The sequence below is a fragment of the Mustela putorius genome, unplaced genomic scaffold (genome assembly GCF_011764305.1).
Source record: "Mustela putorius furo isolate JIRA1106 unplaced genomic scaffold, ASM1176430v1.1 tig00003944_pilon_pilon_pilon, whole genome shotgun sequence".
In the NCBI taxonomy this organism is placed as follows: domain Eukaryota; kingdom Metazoa; phylum Chordata; class Mammalia; order Carnivora; family Mustelidae; genus Mustela; species Mustela putorius.
The window spans coordinates 3,295,901-3,314,853 of NW_025422088.1; the positions used below are offsets into that span (position 1 = coordinate 3,295,901).

General features: G+C 38.3%; 1 protein-coding gene across 46 annotated transcripts in view; it reads left to right on the forward strand.

Moving 5' to 3' along the window:
- PTPRD (protein tyrosine phosphatase receptor type D) overlaps positions 1 to 18,953 on the forward strand; it is a 2,277,302-nt gene that overhangs the window by 1,860,317 nt on the left and 398,032 nt on the right. For all 46 annotated transcript variants that reach the window (XM_045069786.1, XM_045069815.1, XM_045069785.1 and 43 more), the window contains one exon: positions 12,217 to 12,382. In XM_045069786.1, coding sequence (XP_044925721.1) covers positions 12,319 to 12,382 — 64 coding nt within the window. In that variant the 5' untranslated portion in view covers positions 12,217 to 12,318. The remainder of the gene's footprint in view (positions 1 to 12,216; positions 12,383 to 18,953) is intronic.

Genomic DNA, 18,953 nt, shown 5'->3' on the forward strand with positions numbered 1-18,953 from the left:
GCTCTGTGGCAGAAAATATTTGTAATTGGACATAGAGGCAAAGAGGCACAAATTGTTTCAAGGTACTGATTTTCCTAAATCACAGAACAACTTACTACTTAAAATATCTGAAATCTAATGACAATGATTTTACTAGTTGCTATTAAATGAAGACAAAATCAATTCAGATGTAGCCAGAAGAAGCCAAGTTGCCTACCTGTATTTAAAGTGTGATAAAGTACTGAAGAAAATAAACATTTTTAAAGTAATCTTTATTTTATATTGGATGAGGTATTTATCCCCTTCCTGTCATTAACTTTTGGTGTATACCAGTCCATCCCCAAACATAGTGGATTCAGCCCAGCTTCTGTTTATTTATCTCACCCCGCCCTGAGCTCAGCTAGGTGGCTCTGCTGGTTCGGGTCATACTTGACTCATCTTTGCCAGGCTTGCTTAGGAGTCTGTGGTCAGCTGCCAGGTCCTCTGTGGAAAGGCTGGTTCAGATGGCTCGGGTGGAACCCTTCTCCTTCCACGTGCTCTCTCATCCTCCACCCGTTTGGGCTTGATCAAACAGTGTGGTGACAGGGGACCTGATATCAGCAAGAGGACCACTTCCTGAGGTTTTGGGGGCCTCTGGAGGGTCAGGGTCAGCAGGTACACTGTGTCACTTCTGCCCTATTCTGTTGGTCAAGGCACGTGGCACAGACAACTGGAGGAGGAACTTTTGGCAGGCAGAGTAAGGTGGCCTTTTATGGTTACCATGTACACCCTCTATACAAGAAACTATAGAGCTTTGTAATGTATTTTGAAGACAGAGGTTAAATACCACTCTTTTCAAGTTTAGGTAACTAATAAGAAAAAGTAAGGAATTAAATAACTGCATGTTGGGGTGTTAAAAGCCTTAATTTAATAACGGAGGAAATCCCGGAGTGAAGACTGAGGGATGAAGTGTAAAAGATAGCTGAAACCGAAAAGCTAATTTGGGAAGCTAGCCAGCAATTGACTCACAGCAGGAGCTAGCTTCTAAATCCTGAAATAAAGAAGTTTTGAATTATTGGGACGGCTGTGTTTTCTAATAGTCTGAATGCAGTGTACTCCTGGGTATTAGTATCACTGCTAGTATTACAAGGATTAAAGGGTCAAAACAAGACTTTGATGTACCAAAGTTCAGAAACTTTTTTTATTTTAAGTGTGCGTAAGAAAGCCTTTCCGGAATCACAGATTTAAAAGTGTGACTATGTAGATCCAGTGTGCCTACTGTTTCTTTGTACATGAAAGCAGATTTTTTTTTCCCTAGACATCAGGAATGCAAATGAGAACTAACATCAGGTACTTTACTTTTCAAGTAAAAAAAATTAAAGCATGTTAAATTTCTCTATGGGAGAGCCCCCTCCCCCCATCTCCCCCAAAGAAAATTCATAGTTTTCTAGGGCCTGTTGCTATCTAGGAACAGAGAACAGTGATCCAAAATACTGAAAAACAACACATGATTTCTGGTTGTTTTACACGGTGTTGGTAAAGAGAGAGCGCCGTAGGATCCTTGAGAAGAGAAACTGGGAGACTTTCATCAAGTGTCAAAAGACCTCACGGTAGAGGACAATGCCAGTGCCCAAATAAAGAGAATAGAAGGCTCTGCAGCAACTTGGAGCGGGTGGGTGGTGGTGGGAGCTGCATTTCTAAAACCCTTGGCACACAGCCACTGGGGAAGCCGTCTAAATATAAATCAGACCATGTCTCTCCATAGCATAAAGCCCGCCAGTGTCTTCCCATTGCATTTCAAATGAAACCCAGTCTCTGCAATGTGGCCCCAGGTCCTGTGCAATCTGGATCCTGCTTCCTTTCCCAGCCTGCAGCACACAGCTCTCTGCCCGGCTCACCCGAGCCCAGCCTCTTCCTGGACAGTGTGTCCCTTAACCTGGAAAGCTCTTACATTGTCTATCTTCTTGCTCTGGAATGTATCAGCGACCTTGTTGTCTTGTGCATTGGTATGTCTTTTGCACCCATCACTGTGCCTGGTCTTCAGTATTCGTGGAGCGACAGAACGAAGGAATTCATTTTTGAAACAAAAGCACAGTGGGTCTGTGAAAGTCCTACCTCAGGATAAATGGTGTATGATTATCAAACGAGGACATTGTATGAACATCTCAAAAAAACAATTTCTCTTCTCCTCTGTGTGTTACATCATGTTGACATCAGCTGTCACATAGAGCTTTTAACATTTGGTTATTAAAAAAAAACCAAAAACGTTTGGTTATTACTGCAACTGTTTGACTTCTCAAGGGGGTTGGTGGACAAATGAGCAAAAGCTCTCTCACTCTCTCTCTTTTTTATTCATTGCCACTGGAAATATATTTGAAGAAAAATCCAAATTGTGGAACATCTAGAACAGTGGAACTCCAGTGATTTGTGTGGCCTGGAAAATAATCACAGAACTTCTATTTCTGTTTATTTTTTTATCTCATTTAGAAAAGTCTCATTTTGTCTGTTTGACTATATATGTAGGTCATTAGTAATATAGGAGGCATATATAATAGATAAATACATATTTTTCACATGCATTTTTAAACAGGCACTGTATTTGTATTGGCCTCTGTGTACCATATTTATGTATGGGATGTATGGACGAGGATAACATCATAAGTTTGTAGATGATGAAAATTTACACTATGAATAGTTTTGACCTGAGTGACAATGCTGTGGGAGAAAGTGAGCACGTTTTCTAAAAGCTTAATTTTTTTTTTATGATTTTATTTATGTATTTGAAAGAGATCACAAGTAGACTGAGAGGCAGGCACATGAGGGGGTGTGCGGGAAGCAGGCTCCCTGCTGAGCAGAGAGCCTGATGTGGGTCTAGATCCCAGGACCCTGAGATCATGACCTGAGCTTCATGAAGGCCGAGGCTTAACCCACTGAGCCACCCAGGCACCCTGCAAAAGATTTTTACAAAAGGATATGATAACACATCATGGTTAAATCTACGATTTAAAAAATATTAGAGGAAACATAACAAAAACAAGGGCCAGGCTATTAAGTTTGTGAAGAAAACATCATTGGACATAGCACAAAAGGTAAATAAATTCCTACAAAGATGGTATTTTAATTTGGGGCTTGGTCCCCCAAACACACACTGACTGTTGTCCCACATTAGCCTGCCGCATCTTCCCCTGTTCACTCCCTGTTAGTAGTGGCTGCTTTCCTCCTTTGGAAGATAAAAATCTGTGTTTTGTGGCTGCTTTCCTCCTTTGGAAGATAAAAATCTGTGTTTTGAAAGGTTTCTCTGATGATGCTTAAACACAGCAGAGAAGTTCGATTGATGTTATTGGACATTTTCTTTCCTTTTAGTCATGGCAGCCACTAGTTTAAGATTATAGTCAGTATCCAAAAAGTTTGGGAGTGAGAAAGTTAGTACACCTAGTTTGTAAGGAGGCTTTGAATTACTTTAAACGTTGTTTCTGATATAGGTACTGTGTGTTTTGTTTGAGGATTTTATAGAAATATAGTAAAAATGACAGTATTTTACAAAAGCATTTTTCTGGAGGTCTTGAACAGATTTTCTAAAAGAGTGACTATGGAAAAGTATTTTTTTCATTGCTGACACATCTTGGTATGGGAGATGCATAGTGCCTTTATTGCTGCAGGAAATTTTTGTACTTTATTATCAAATCACTTCATAATGCCAACTGCTTTTAAAAAATGTCCATTATGTGTCTTCATTCCTTCTTTCAACGTGGCCATGTTGCCCTAAGCAACCTTATAGTAAAGAGCACTCAGGTTGGTATCTTTCCACCTGGGTAACTGTGCTGTATAACGCTGTGAATTCACCATCTAACACATTCTTATTTGTTTCCAATTAGTCTACATGTATTCTTGCTAGAATTTAAATTAAAGAGAAAAACCCCATAATAAAGAACTTGATGGTAATGTGCAAAATAAATATGTCTTATGGTGATAAAAACATGTGTCTGCATGTTATTAATTCAATTACTAACTTGTCAGAATTTTTAGAAAACTATTTCTGGTTAATCATTTCCACTTCTAAACACACCTATAAAATCTTTGACTCTAAGATACTCAGTCATACAATAATGGGTTACTGGGTTAAAGATTGACCTTCTGGAGAATTTTTGACTCATGGTATAAACTTTCATTTGTGAATTATTTATCTATGTAGGACAATGACTCTCAAATACTTGTATCGAGTGAGATTCTTTCAACCTTCCTTCTTATGCCCCACTTTTAAGATTTTCTTCCTTCTTTATCTGAGGGAATCCTTATATTGTCTCTCTCTGCCAGTTAAGGGAGAGACTTTTTCTTTATGTTGCTAATTTTAGAATTAACCACAGCTTCACCTAAGCTAGTAAGTCAGAGATGATAGAAGAAAAATGAGAAACAAATACAAGATACAAAATTGGTCTATGTTGTCAACCCTGCTCTGAGACTGACCAGATGTGTCTTCTGAGATTAATAATTTCATTATGTTCTTTTGCTTCATTCATTGTCTGCTAAAGGAGTGGGTTGCCTGAGATGACTTTTAATTTTTTTAAAATTTTCATTAAATTATGATTCCATTCAAGGAGACACATAGAGGTGAGGAAGGTACTAAGAATAAAGAAGAGTACAATATAACTGGATACAATAAATATGCGACATGAGGAGAGAGGAGGAGAGGGTATGTTGGATATCTATGTTTAATATTTGTCCCCTCTACCTTTCTTTAGGTTATGTTTCTATTTGCTTTAACAGCCATTTATCTGGTTTCTTCACACAGAATATAATTCACAGATTTTCAGAGAGATACCAGCTAAAGTCATGATGTCCATATTGGGAAAATGAAGAGAATATTCCTTAATTCCACATTCCGCAGCCATTCACAATGACCTCTCACCATTGCAGTTTCTATCTGTTGCTGGCAGTGATTTGCAAGAACATTGCTTGGAACTGAATATTTCCATCCGGGACTGTTCCCTCAGAGAAGAGCTAAGCTCCCAGCATGAGAGATGGGAACCATGTCTATTCACTGACAGACATCAGTGCAACAATGTCTGCCCCATTTAACAGATTCATTCTTTTAATTGGTGACAATATTTATGTCACCTAAGCCTGTGAACTGAACTTCCCATAAGGCAAGCCAATTTCAATTCTAGCATAGGACAAAAAGGGAAATTTGGGAGTCATCCGTAGTGTTTGACTGCTATGCCCAGAAATTCTAATCTGTTTTGAGTTTACATACTAAAACCGTACTGAAAACACCTAAAATTGTTGGGTTTAGAAAACATGTACTATAAACAAGCATTGAAAAATTCCATTTTTTTTTTAAATTTAAAAATTTTCCTCAACATTAATGAACCTTTCTAGCATAGTGTTTCCAGCCTTGGCACTGTTGACATTTTGGGCCAGGTAATTCTTTGTTGTGGGGTGGGGGGCTATACTGTACCTTGTAAGATACTTAGCAGCATTTAGCATTCCTGTCGTCAACTGCTTAGATGTCATTAGTGCTCTCCTTATGTCGTGAAAACAACAACAAAAAAATTTCTCCAGACATTGCCAGATGTCCCCGGGGAGGTGGCAAAATCATTTTCAATTGAGAGCTACTGTTCTAGAGCTTTGGTCGCTCTGAGGATGGAGTTACAGATATACCACCGTGAGTAGGCAAAATCGGTTTTCACTGAACTCTATTAAGAAAGGATTTAAAAACAATTTGAAGACCATCATTTTGTTTTTAAAATCTTTTCAAGGAAAAAAAGTAGTCAGTGTTAAAGGGAATAGTAATTTCCCCACAAATTAAAAAATTTACTAAGTAAGTATAATAGATCATGTATTAATAGATTTCTTTTCCACTGTGTTGATGGAAATAAAACAAACAAAATGGAAATAAAAATTAACACATTGTTATCCATAATATATTTTAAAAACTAAAAACATTTTATTTTTTTAAAAAATTTTATTCATTTATTTGAGAGAGAGCAAGAGAGCAAGAGAGAGAGCATGAGTGGAGGGGAGAGTCAGAGGGAGAGGGAGAAGCAGACTCCCCACAGGGAGCCTGATGATGGGGGTTCCATCCCAAGATCACGACCTGAGCTGAAGGCAGATGTTTATCCTACTGAGCCACCCAGGTAGCCCAAAGCTAAATACATTTTGAACAAAAAATATTTTGTGTGTGTGAAAGAAGGAATACCCTTTTTGATTTTAAGATAATGGAAAAGAAAAGTCATATATAGTGAATTATCAATGATGGTTTCCATCCATTTAAAAATGCCCGAAGTTTAAAATAATAATCTGTTCTGTTGTTTGGATAAGAAGTGGCTGGATTGACTATCTATACTTTGTGAAATTGATCATTTACTCATATTTAATATGTGTTTTTGGAAGAGGGGAACACGTAGCAGAGTCCCAATAGCATGTTGAAGAGAATTGTATTTGATCTTTTCCAATGCCAGTTTGGTCAGCATCATATAAAGCTAGGTGGAAGTAATCACATGCAATAAGCATTTAAAGAAGCTACATGCTTTAAAACCATCCTCCTTTTCAAATCAGAATTATAGTTCCATTTCTAGAGAGAAAATAGTCAGAAACATAAGGTATTATTTTTTTCCTCTCTGTTTTTTTTTTTTTTCTCATGGCATACTTCACTTTTACTTCTTGAAAGGGAAAAGAATGGCCAAAGTTAATCATGTCATTTTGTCATTAATGAAAGTATCTAATATTTATGTCTGCCTCAAATGTAAAGTTTTTACATCTTGCAGAGATGTTATCTTATTAATAGTAATTTGAAAAAAGTCATACTATATTAAGCTCAGATAAATGGCTTTTCTGTGTTATGTATTAAAACTAAACATGTAAAGAGCCTTTTTATAGTATCCATATTGATAGGTATCATTTTACTCTTCAGATATGCTTATAATTCAGTTGATTTCTTCAAAGAATTACTATGTGCTTACTTAAGAGTCACCTGTCTTCATATTAAGCCATAGCCTATGCCAAAAATGAGATGATTGAGTTATTACTTTGTATTTATATGCGACAGTTCATAAAGTCTCTTTTTTCCCTCCCCAATTTACTGCCATGTAATCATGTCTAGGGCAAAATACTGAAAAATATAAAGTTTTGATATATTGTGTTATTATGGGAAAGAGTATAATTTTGAGAAGATTTGAGTTTCACTTATAAAAATAATTCCTAATATCCTTCAATTTGAGTGTTTTATCCAGTCATGGATTGGATAAAGTTATTTTGTCAGTGTTTTATTTAACTTAATAGCCTTTATCCACTGTCCTTTTTCTTGGTGTGTTTTCCATGATGGGCTTTGAGGCTTTCAGCGCATATTTATTTAAGAATGTTTGGCATAACCCTCACTCATGTTAATCAGTTGAATGTGACCATTTCATAAGAACTATACAGATCATTTCCTATGGATGTGTACAGATCCTTCCTTTACATTATGTGGAGTAGTTTAAAAAGAAAATGAGAGAGATACTTGTTTTTTGGCAGGGTAGGGGATAGAGATGGGGAAGTGAGTGGCATAGAGGTTAAGTGGATTTCCTCATATAATACAATGCATCTTGAGATTCTGATTATGAGGAAGCCAGGACTGCAAAGTCTAAGTGTTCCCAACTCACTGTTTCCATCTCCAACCCTGAAAACCTATGTAGTGTTTATTGCTATTGTGTTCAATGCTGTTGAAACATGTAACCATAGTCTGTGTTGTCCAAAAGGGCAGCCACTGGCCACATGTGACTATTTAAACTGAAATTAAATTTAGATATAATAAAATGTTTACTTCCCCTGTTTCACAAGCTATGTTGAAAGTAACCAATTATTAGTGCAGATAACATGTCTATCTGCAGAAAGTTTTATTGGATAGCGCCGGAGGATTCCTGTACTAGCTTATGATAAAATATTTAGGCGGCTATCTCCTGGTGGAAAAATCCTATGAATAAGTGAAATGTTGGAAATTTATTTTTGTTTTCTTTTTTCCTTTCATGTCCTTGTGTTGTCGCTGTGCACTGAGGGCAGGGAGTTCGCAGATGGCCCTCAGAAGCCTCTGCCAGCTTGCTCTTAACTCCAGGTGCCTACACCCCTTGCTTCAGCCACAGCAGCCCTGCTCATGTCTGTTTTACAAATTGGGGTTTCCTGGTAGCACATCTTGTGCACAAATGGTTGTTTCTCTTAAATGATTGGAAACCTTCTCTAGTCAATTGGGAGAGACCCAACCCTTCCGGAGGTTAATCAAAAGAAGTCACGTTTTACGACTTCTTCCTTTAGCACAGCATCCTCCCAACTTAGTGGCTGTCTGTATGGATAAATGCTCAGTTAAGTCTCATTGCAGTATGATTGTTTCTAAGAAGCCGAGAATTGAGAGCAGGGTGTCGTTAGAAAGCCCAAAAGAAGCAACCTGATAAACAGTGAAATAAACAATGATGCCTAGTTTTCTAGTGATGGCAGGTTTTTGTTTTGTTTTAAGATCTGTGGAGATTTTATTTAATGAAACATTCTTTCCCTTTCTCTCCCTCTTTTCAGAATAATGATTTGATCCCTTAACTCCCTTCTAGAGTGACAGAAGTAATTTTTTAAAATTATTTTTAAACTTATGAACCCATGGATTTTAGGAGGATGTGTTTCAGTAAATTGTAGCTACTGTTGCCCTTGCTGTCAGATTGTCCTACATTTAGCTGATGGGTCCTCATCACCTTGGCTCCTTGTTTTTGAATATAACCTAGTAGTTCCTGAAAGTCTCACTGCTTCCTCATGTGACAAGATGTTACACAATCATTATGCTTATTTCCTGCATAAAACCTGCAATCATTCATTTTGCTAAGGAACTTGGGATTTTTAAAGAAAGAAAAGTTCCAGTTGCCTCTTTTCCCTTATGTTAACAGAAACAGTACAATACAAAAGGCTGGAAAAAAAATCCTTCAGATTCATATTAATTTGAATACGAAGATATTTTTATAGGAAAGGGTTACAATGTTAAACTGAAGGAAAAGAGTTGAGTCCATGGCAGTTACATGATTACTTGAAACAGTAGTCTGTGAAGGCTTTCAGGCAGGTACACTGTTTGTTATCCCATTTCAAATCATGTTGTGCACCCTGGCCCTTTGAACTGGCAGCTTCTATAGCTGTCCATGTACAGAAATACAAAAGTAGTTGTTCAGCTAATTGGAAATCAACAAAATTATTGTTCCTGAAGATCTTTGTCCTATAAGCAATAAGAGACGAGAGAGCTTTAAATATGTTTTTTGTTTTATTTTAAACTTAGCTATGTGGTTCAGTGTTATCTGCATGTCCCAGTTAAGGAAGACTTCAGAGAGCAGGACATATCAAAATCCAAGTTAAGCTAACCTGTAGTACTTTTAATATCTTTGAACCCCTTTTCCTGCTCTTTTCATTGCAACGTGCTTGGCAACCCTTTCTCTAGGCTAAAAGAAACTGCTTGTAATATTTGTTCATCCTCATTATTTTTGCTGTCAGTGTTTCCTTAAAAAAAATCCATTTCCCATTTTTGTTCTAAAATTTAAACTCCACGTTACTGATATGCAAGCCACATTTCCCTTTTGGCAGTGTTACCAAGTAATAAACAAGATATGGAGTGGAGATTAGCCGGAATGAACATCTAGAATAGGTCTTATCTTCACACCTCTGATCTTCTCTTGCCATATCCAGGCCAAGGACATAGCCCATTTAAGTATAAATATGTATGTTCTCTAGCTGTATTCATTCCTAGATCCTATCACTGTTTTAAGTCTAGAGGTAACATTTGTAGGTTCATTTGGAAGAATTTGGTCCTCTTATGCCACTTTAGTCAGGTAGAGGAAAAAGCCAAATCACTTCTTCCCTGAGAGAGCATTTCATACATCTCCATCTCTGTGATCGCACCGAGTCATTATGTAGCAGTTGGCTCTGATACGCTTGCACAGACACAAATGGAGTCCGACAGGACTGATGTCTCCTGGACTTCGCTGTCATTTGAAATGCTGGCATGAGGATGGGAACAGTGGGGAGGGGAGCAGAGCTGATTCCCTTAGCACTTTTCCTGTAAAGTTTTGAGAATTCTAGCTTTTGATAGCTGCGAACTGCCTGGTAAGTTATTTTCCAGATGAGATTGATAACAATAGCAGATTTGGAGCAGCTGGCTAGCTTTTGGTTTCAAGTGGATGTATTTCAATGTATAACTTGCTATTTCATGCCAACCACAAATCTGTTAAAAAGGGCTAGAAGTGGATTGGTAATTACAGTGATCCCCACCTTTTCATTTAGCTTTATCTTTCCTGCATTCAAATGATACATGCATAGTAATGAAAAAAGATAAGATCTTTAAAAAAATTTTATTCTCAGGCTCAATCAGGCTAGAGTATCTCTGTTACAATACTTTTTCAAGTACAAGTTATTTTGGTGGATTAGGTTATTTCAGGATATCTCTAGTATTTCCTGTCAAGATTTTTGTACATGTTTTAAATATTCCAATAAACAAAACTTAAAAGTATACTGTTTCATTTGGCAGAAGAATTCTGATTGTCATCCTCAAGTTTTCACCATGATAGAGGAAGCAATAGAATTCAGTGCTCCCTCCCTCTGTATTCAGAGCCTACTCTGTGTAAGATGCTGCGCTAGATAAGTTTCCTGTAGGAATAACTATTTATCACCCGACGAGTCATTACTTCAGATTAGTGCTTGGAGCAAGTCGGTCATGGCTGCCCTTCTTTTCAGCTCCTATCCAGACCACCATCCCCTGTGGTCTGTGTTACTTTTCACGGGATACTTGCTCTGGCCTTATAGTGCTGAATTTGTGTGTTAGCTCATCTTTTCAAAGCCCATGTCCTTGTTCTGCTCAGAAACACTAAGTAGCTTTATTCGTGATTTGCTGAGTAAGGTCTGCTTGACTTGGATTGGTGTTCAAGTCTCACCATGACCTTTTCCTTTCCTTTCCTTTCCTTCTTTTCAAGACTGAACCATTTTCCTTTGCCTCATTTTCTTCCGCTTTCCTAATGAATTCATCACTCAACCCAGTGGAGTTGGAGTCCTGAACCAGCTGCCATCAGCATAGCTCAGGAACTTGTTAGACATGTAAATTCTGAGACCCCCATCACCTAGTGAGCCACACACCAGGCATGGTGCCCAGCTATCTGTTGTTGTTGTTGTTTTATTTTCTTTTCGCCAGCTATCTGTTTTAAAAAGCCTTGCAGGTGATTCTGATGCATATGGAAGTTTGGGAAGCCCTACTCTTGCCAAAGCTGGAGACTCATCTTTTCCAAAGTTCCTTTCCCACTGCCCTGCCTTTGTACAGAATTCCTGGAATGCCTTTCTCTCTTCTTGGTTAAATCCCAACTGTATTCCCAAGCTCACTTTGAGATACCGCTTTATCTCTGATACCGTTGCTGATCCTACGTTTCATGGCATTATTTGGTTCTCCTTCCTGACACTCATCACTTATTAACTTATACTCGTCATCTGATGTATCTGTTTTATCTTTTCTAGTAAACTAGAAAGTCACAAAAGACAGAATCCGACTCATTTTTTTTATTTCCTGGCCCTTTATACTAAGTCCATTTGCACGCAGTAGGCTTTCCAAAAATAGTTTGTGGCTTATTGGTTTTACATAGAAGATTGAGAAAACTAAGCTATTGTCCAGGAGACATACAAAAATCCTGTTAAATCAAGTAGGCTCATGCTAACTATTGTTTTGACTTATTGAAGCTAAACTCGACTTGAACATTGATGTGTCTTCAGGGAAGAAGCCAAATGTGCTTGTGTAAAAAATTCTAACCTCTCCTCTTTAGCTGGAGAAGTTGAATTAGCCCTGTCACTTCCCCTCGTGCCAAGAAAGCCGCTTCCATTATTCTGTCAATAATAGACTTTTATCTGGCATGTGACGCTTCTCTTAAATCTTTCTCATACCATTGCTGTGCTTTCTTCCACCAACATATTCACATTGTGTTTCATAAGAAGTGACAGTTGCTTCTTACAGAGCGTTGTCCAAAAGGTGGCATAAGCAGAGAGTGGAATTCAAGGTGGTTGGCTTTGGCAGAGCCTGACAGTGGGAACAAGATGGGCTCAGGCTGCCCCATTTTTCAAACAAACTTGCTTCCCTTCTCACACAGAAACATCCCAGTTACAGTCGCTTGTGTCTTTACAGTAGCTTGCGTCTCTCTGGGTGGTGGTGACGGAACAAGGGGAAAAGAGTAAGAAACTAAGGGTCTTTGTGTTCTCTTTCCTTTTTTGTCTCTCCCTCTGCCCTTACAGGCTCTGAAAGTGTTCCAGCCGAAATTCCAGAGCAGACCGACTCGCCGCAGCTTCAGAGGCAGTGATCCCTGACTGCCAGCGCCCGTGCCCCCAAGCTGCAGGATGGTGCACACTGCCAGGCCGCTGTTGCTGCTCCTTGCTCTCTTCCTCCACGCGGACGCTGAGAGTAAGCCATTCTCCCTCCTTTACGGGGCTGTGGCCATAACCAGTGGTTTTGTTCGCAGCTGGCAGCGGGCTCAGGGCCTCTGAATACGTTTCCTTTGGAAGTAAATCCTGAGACACTGTGGGATCCTCCTTGGCTACCAGCCAGCCTTTCAAAGAGATTATTGACGTGACTTCCTTACCATTTCCTCTCTCTCTCTCTTAATGCCCCTATTCTTGGGCATCTAACTGCTCCTACTGTTTTGTCTTTTTTTTTTTCTTTCTTTTTTTTTTTTTTTTGGATAATCTTACCAGCTCGGTGGCAAAGATACTATGAGACCGATGATGTAACTCAAACTGGGGTTAACCAGTTGGTGGTGCCAATAAGTAAACACTGTTCAGACCCATTAGAAATTTCTTTCATATTGTGGATATATCTATGTTTAGAAAAATGCACAGTGTCACATCGAGCCCAATTAAACTTCCAAGCCCCTTGTAGCTGTCATAGCAGCTGTTCTGATGTACTGTTTCCGACAGCTGTCGTCGAGTACAGTATTCAAACAAATCAAGCAGAACTGACAACTTTGTGGCTGGGTGAAGGGTGTGGAAGTGTAAGGAGAATTCTGTGGAGTACAGACACCAAAGTTTGGTTTATTGGACTCAATTTATGAAACTGAGCTTGTGGTCAATTAGTTTGCCAATTAATGAGAAGATCATATCTCCTTCGTAATTAGGAAATCATTAGGTCTACCTTGTTTACATATGTTTCTTTTCCCATCTGGCCCATGGCATTTTGGAAGAGATAGTACTGAAGAAAGTCATGTCTCTGGCTTCGGCTCACTGACATGGCTGGTTTCTTCGTAGTGGTGTAGCTCCTGAGCAAGTTACCCATTCTCTTTGGGAGTCCCCTGGTATTATGGAAATGCATAACATTTCCCTCTGCTGTCTATTTCAGTGAGATTAAATCTGATTCATGCTGAGGATGTTTCAAAGACAAGGATCCTGTGTCATGTTGGCCCCTACCTATTAAGTGCATTCTGACAAAAATTTCTTCAATAGCAGCCAATTTCTTTGTTTAAATAAGGGCTCTCTTTTCCAAAGAGAGCTTTCCAGGAGTGAAAGGAATCATGTTAATAACAGGATACATATGGAACATGCATGTTTTAACCACATTCTTTGGTTAATAATGTATATAGTCTCTTAATTAGCACTTCAGAGTATTGGTTTAAGGTGACGCCAAGGAATGTCTAAGACAATGCCAGCAAATAATTAACTGGGAAAAGACCCAAATGAAAGATGCTCTTGTTACTTTAAAGCCATTTATGTCAAAATCTATCTTAAAGTTGTAATCTAAATTTAGTTTATTAAAGAAATCAGGCATATGGCTTTATTTTTCTGTTTTGGCTAGAATGAAAAAGTACATTGTTTTACAACTGTTAATTTTTGGCAAAAACCTGTCAGCACCCTGGGAATCTACTTTAATTTCGGATAGCATTAAGGATTTCCTTAAAATTACTAGATATAATTGTCATATATCCATGAAGTTGTCCTTCCAGATAAGTAGAAATGTTTTTCTACGAAGCAGTTTTACCTTCGTTTAAATCTCTGGTGGAATGTGGCAGACAGATGTCAAGTACTCTTAGAATTGTTTTAAAAAACGATCTACACACCAGATGATCATCACCTACTCCTTTCCCTCCTGCTCTTCCCCTTCTCCCTCTACCTCCCCCCTTTACCACACTTCCTTGATAGCAGCCTTCCAAAAGGGAAAACAGGTGCCACAATAGCAACTTTTAGTTAAGATGTTTACCAGGTTATATGTTTATATGATAATCAGCTCCCAAGCTCAAGATGTAAGCTGAAAAAGAGTCATTCTCTCTCACTCTTCCCATGACTACTAATGAAAACGGACAGACTTTGCCAGAATAATTTAATTTTCCCTGGGTCTACTCCAGCCTTGCTTTAGTATGTTTTCCCTTTAGCCAATTTATTTGACGTTGTTGAATGGGATGTGTAACCCAAGAGATTCTCGAGGTGAGAGGAAAATTTAACCATATTTTTTAAGTACATTTTGAAAGAAGAAAGAATATCACTTTCGATCTATTGGAGGACACTCATGGTACATGATAACACATGGTTGGAGATGTGCTTTTAGTCCCTAAAGGATGTTTAAAGAACCATTGGGAAAATGGGTCCCAGATTATAACCTATTAAATTGTGCTGCTACCTTTTCATAAAACACTGGGGAAAAAAAAAAAAAAAAACATCCTAAGTAGCACCGAAGAAGAATTAGATTTTTTTTTTCATCATCACATTAATACAGTATTTCTGAAGCTCCCATTACCTGGGGCACTGGTTTGTTACTCTATGCTTTGATTAGCACACGTAGCCATGTTTTACCTAACTCTATTTTGGAATTTTTACAAGGAATCAGGAGTTCTATTTCAAAATTTAAGAGTAACTTGTCAGAGCCATTTGAGAACAATGAAATAATTTTTAAAAATCTGTTTGCCCATTTAAGAAAGAGAACTGTGTGGGGGTGGGGAATGGAAAGAAGCCACTCTAATTCACCATGCTAATTTAATGTGCTCTGCTCACTGCCTTTTGAAATGATTAACTCCAAAAAGCCAAGGAGTCAGGATTATCATCTGCTCTGTGGAAGTCATAGTAAAGTACTAGGTGTGATGTTGCATTAAGTAGAAGAGCTCTTATGAGCCTTGGTTCAAACCCAGGTCGAAAAATTGTGATAATATCCCTTTAGCAGAAAATTATAGTCTTTGCCATTGCCAATTTAAAGTGCCCCACAGATCCCCACTATTACAAAGGCTAGATGTATGCATGGGCCTTATTTCTTTTTATCCCTATGTCTTGAGTGCTGGAAATGATTTTGCTTGTTTCTTGAATGTGGGTACACATGGTAGAGCTGTGGTCTCAGTGTGACTTCGGTTCGAGCACAAACAGTAGTTTCTCCTCCTGTCAAGCCAACCAGTTTTCTGGCTTAGATGGTCTGATTGAGGTTCATTCTAGTTTAAGTGGTTGCCCGATTGAGGTCAGATTTTGTCTTAGGCAGTGGTCTGACTGAGGTCAATTCTTTGATAACATGAATGCAAATTAAAAGTAAATTTATACTAGCATTTTCCTCGGGTGTTTTTCTGTTGGCTGAGTTTTCATAGCAATTTCTGATAGTTTCATTTCATGTGTAGCTTTAGTTTTTTTATTTACTAATCATTTTTTATTTGTGTTTTGTTTTGTTTTGTTTTTACCTAGGTACAGGCTACAAACCTGCTTTTAGGACTTTCTTTCATCAAACTGGTTTCACTGTAATAAAATCACTTATTGTTGACTGTTGCATTCTAGACTTGAGTTTATACTTTGACAACTGTAATTTGACCTGAATAGTTATTGGGTCTTCATTGGGAACAATGTTTGATAGTCTAATTCCTCAAATTGCTTACCTCATTCATTTTCTGTTACTTTTTGCATTTTTCCATGTCAGATGGTAAACATTCCCTCATTTTCCTCCCTTATTGTAAGGAAACTTCTTAGTCCTTGTCTACTCACTGTATTCCTGTCTTACATAAAAGCAATGAGTGCCCCCCCCCTTTGGAATTGTATCTACTATATCCATTGGCATTAGAGAATAGACTGGCATACACATAGTAGGAGAACAATTCTTACCTTATGTGTTTCCTGATGGGCAGTATGGAGTAATGGTTCAGAAAGTGAGCTCTAAAGCCAGTCTGGTTGTAAGTTGTGGCTGTCCTCTGTAGTCTGGAGCATAATACACCATGCTCTTTCCCTCAGTTTCTCTATCTTTAAAATGTGAGTGATGGTGATGATGATAATCATAACGATGATTATATAGGAAAGGTCCTACTCCTGGGTTTTGTGAGCATTGAATGGGCTAATGTAAAATACAAAATCAGAAGATGACATATGATGGGTTTTTAATAAATGTTACCTATTATTGTATCATTATGTCAAAAACACATAGCCAATGGTGTTATTGAGCAGTTCTATGAGGTGATGTGCTAAGATGCTTTTTTATTTGACCTGCAGATTATCAAAATTTTGGTGGTTGATAAACCAGGTTTTCTCACACCATGTTAGTGACTAAACTTGCTTCTCTATAAAGTCCAATACATAAGAGATCCTTGAAACTCTTGTATTGTGAATTAAACCGAAGATCAAGAGGAAAAATTATAAAGCATACTTAGTCAAGCTAGTCAAGCTTGAAAAAAAAGCTCCTCTCCCAGACTTACTGATTTAAAGTTAATATGGGGTGCGCCTGAGTGACTCAGTGGGTTAAAGCCTCTGCCTTCAGCTCGGGTCATGATCCCAGGGTCCTGGGATCGAGCCCTGCATCAGGCTCTCTGCTCCGCGAGGAGCCTGCTTCCTCCTCTCTCTATGCCTGCCTCTCTGCCTATTTGTGATCTCTGTGTGTCAAATAAATAAATAAAATCTTTAAAAAATATAAAAAATAAAGTTAATTTGCCTGGGGTCTAATTAATGAAAAGTACCCCATCCTTCTGTTCTGTTGCTTCTTATAATGGGTTTTTCTGAGCTGCTCAGAGAGAGGAGTTATAGAGATCTACTATAAACAAATATTCTACTATATGGGCCATTGGACCAGAAAGCTGGAAGTGCAGGTGAGCTGGGTACAGAAAAGAGTAAATGGCTTTTCATATCGTTATAAATTATTCTGTAAGAAAAGAAAATAAGGAAAATAATTAAAGGGCAGGGCAAATTATTATTTTTTTTTTTTGCATTTTGCAGAATCACTTCTGAGAAGTAGCCTAAGTCATGTAGTTGGACCTTCCAAGATGAGGTTAGAAATGGAAAGGATGTCTTTTTTATGTCATCAAAATGCATACCTCTCAGCAGTCAGGCCATTTCACACTGAGAACATTAATATGCATTAAAAACCACTTTTTCTGTTTTTACTTTAGATTGTGACTATTTGGGTATGTATGTATGTATACCCCAAACTATTTAAACCGCCCTTTAAAAGGTAAATATTGCCTGGGTGATGAAGATGTTCTAAAACTAGATTGGTGTCATGGTACCAATTGAGTAGACACCACTAAAGCCATTGAATTGTACACTTTAAGTGGGTGATCTGTATGTTGTATATATTATATTTCAGTGGAACTATCAGAACAGAAAAGAGAAACTGGTGCTTAACCTGGCAGTTTGGTCAGATTCCTTTCAGTGTATGCACCCTGAAAGGAGGGTGTGCTGATTTCTTCAGGCCAGTTACGATAGACCGGCTCACTGAGGAGAGCAGCAAGAAATCCAGTTCATTTGCCAAGCTTATCGATGTCTTCCTCGTTTTCCCTTTCTCTGGATTTACAGGTGTGCGGCAAAATAAAAACCTTGCCTTTCCCTCCTCCTCCTCCCACTCCATTTAAAGTAGCTAAATTAGTAACATCCAGCTGTCTGCCACAAGGAAAATATCCCAGCTATTTTACTGATCCTTAAGCTCCTTTGCAGAGTGTTTGTGGCTTTCTGAATGAATTGCTCCCAGCAGAGCTGTACCTACCTAGTGAAATTAAGAATATGTCACTAAATCAACCAATGTGTACAATTAAAAGCATTTTCTTGATTATAGAGGGACTTGATGTTAAAAAAAAAAGAAAGAAATCCTAACTATGATATGTTTCTTACCTCTGATCTCTGTGATGAGACCTTTACTCAAAAGATAGAACAATATCTGAAATATTGGTGAATTACTTCTTGCTATTGCTAATACTCTGATTAATCTGTTCTGTGATCTCCTCGTTTCTTTCCTTTTACACTCTTAATTTCTTTAATTTTTCTCACTTAGGTATTATTTCAAATAACCTTGATTTGTTTGGGATCCCCCATCACTCTGCTGCCCATTTTGCTCTGCCTCACTCATTTTTAGAAGCCAACTCTCCCCCCCCAAAAAATAGAACATAGATCATATGATAGTTGTCTTTCTCTGCTTGACTTATTTCGCTAAGCATGATACGCTCTAGTTCCATCCATGTTGTCGCAAATGGCAAGATTTCATTTCTTTTGATGGCTGCATAGTATTCCATTGTGTATATATACCACATCTTCTTGATCCATTCATCTGTTGATGGACATCTAGGTTCTTTCCATAGTTTGGCTATTGTGGACATTGCTGCTATAAACATTCGGGTGCACGTGCCCCTTTGGATCACTACGTTTGTATCTTTAGGGTAAATACCCAATAGTGCAATTGCTGGGTCATAGGGCAGTTCTATTTTCAACATTTTGAGGAACCTCCATGCTGTTTTCCAGAGTGGCTGCACCAGCTTGCATTCCCACCAACAGTGTAGGAGGGTTCCCCTTTCTCCTCATCCTCGCCAGCATCTGTCATTTCCTGACTTGTTGATTTTAGCCATTCTGACTGGTGTGAGGTGATATCTCATTGTGGTTTTGATTTATATTTCCCTGATGCCGAGTGATATGGAGCACTTTTTCATGTGTAGAAAACTCCCAACCAGTGTCCATTTTGAAATTAAGTATCAAAGACAGAAGTACTGGTGATGGGATGGAAACCGATTCTCTTACCTATAGTCTTGTTTTCTCATTTCCTCTGTTAG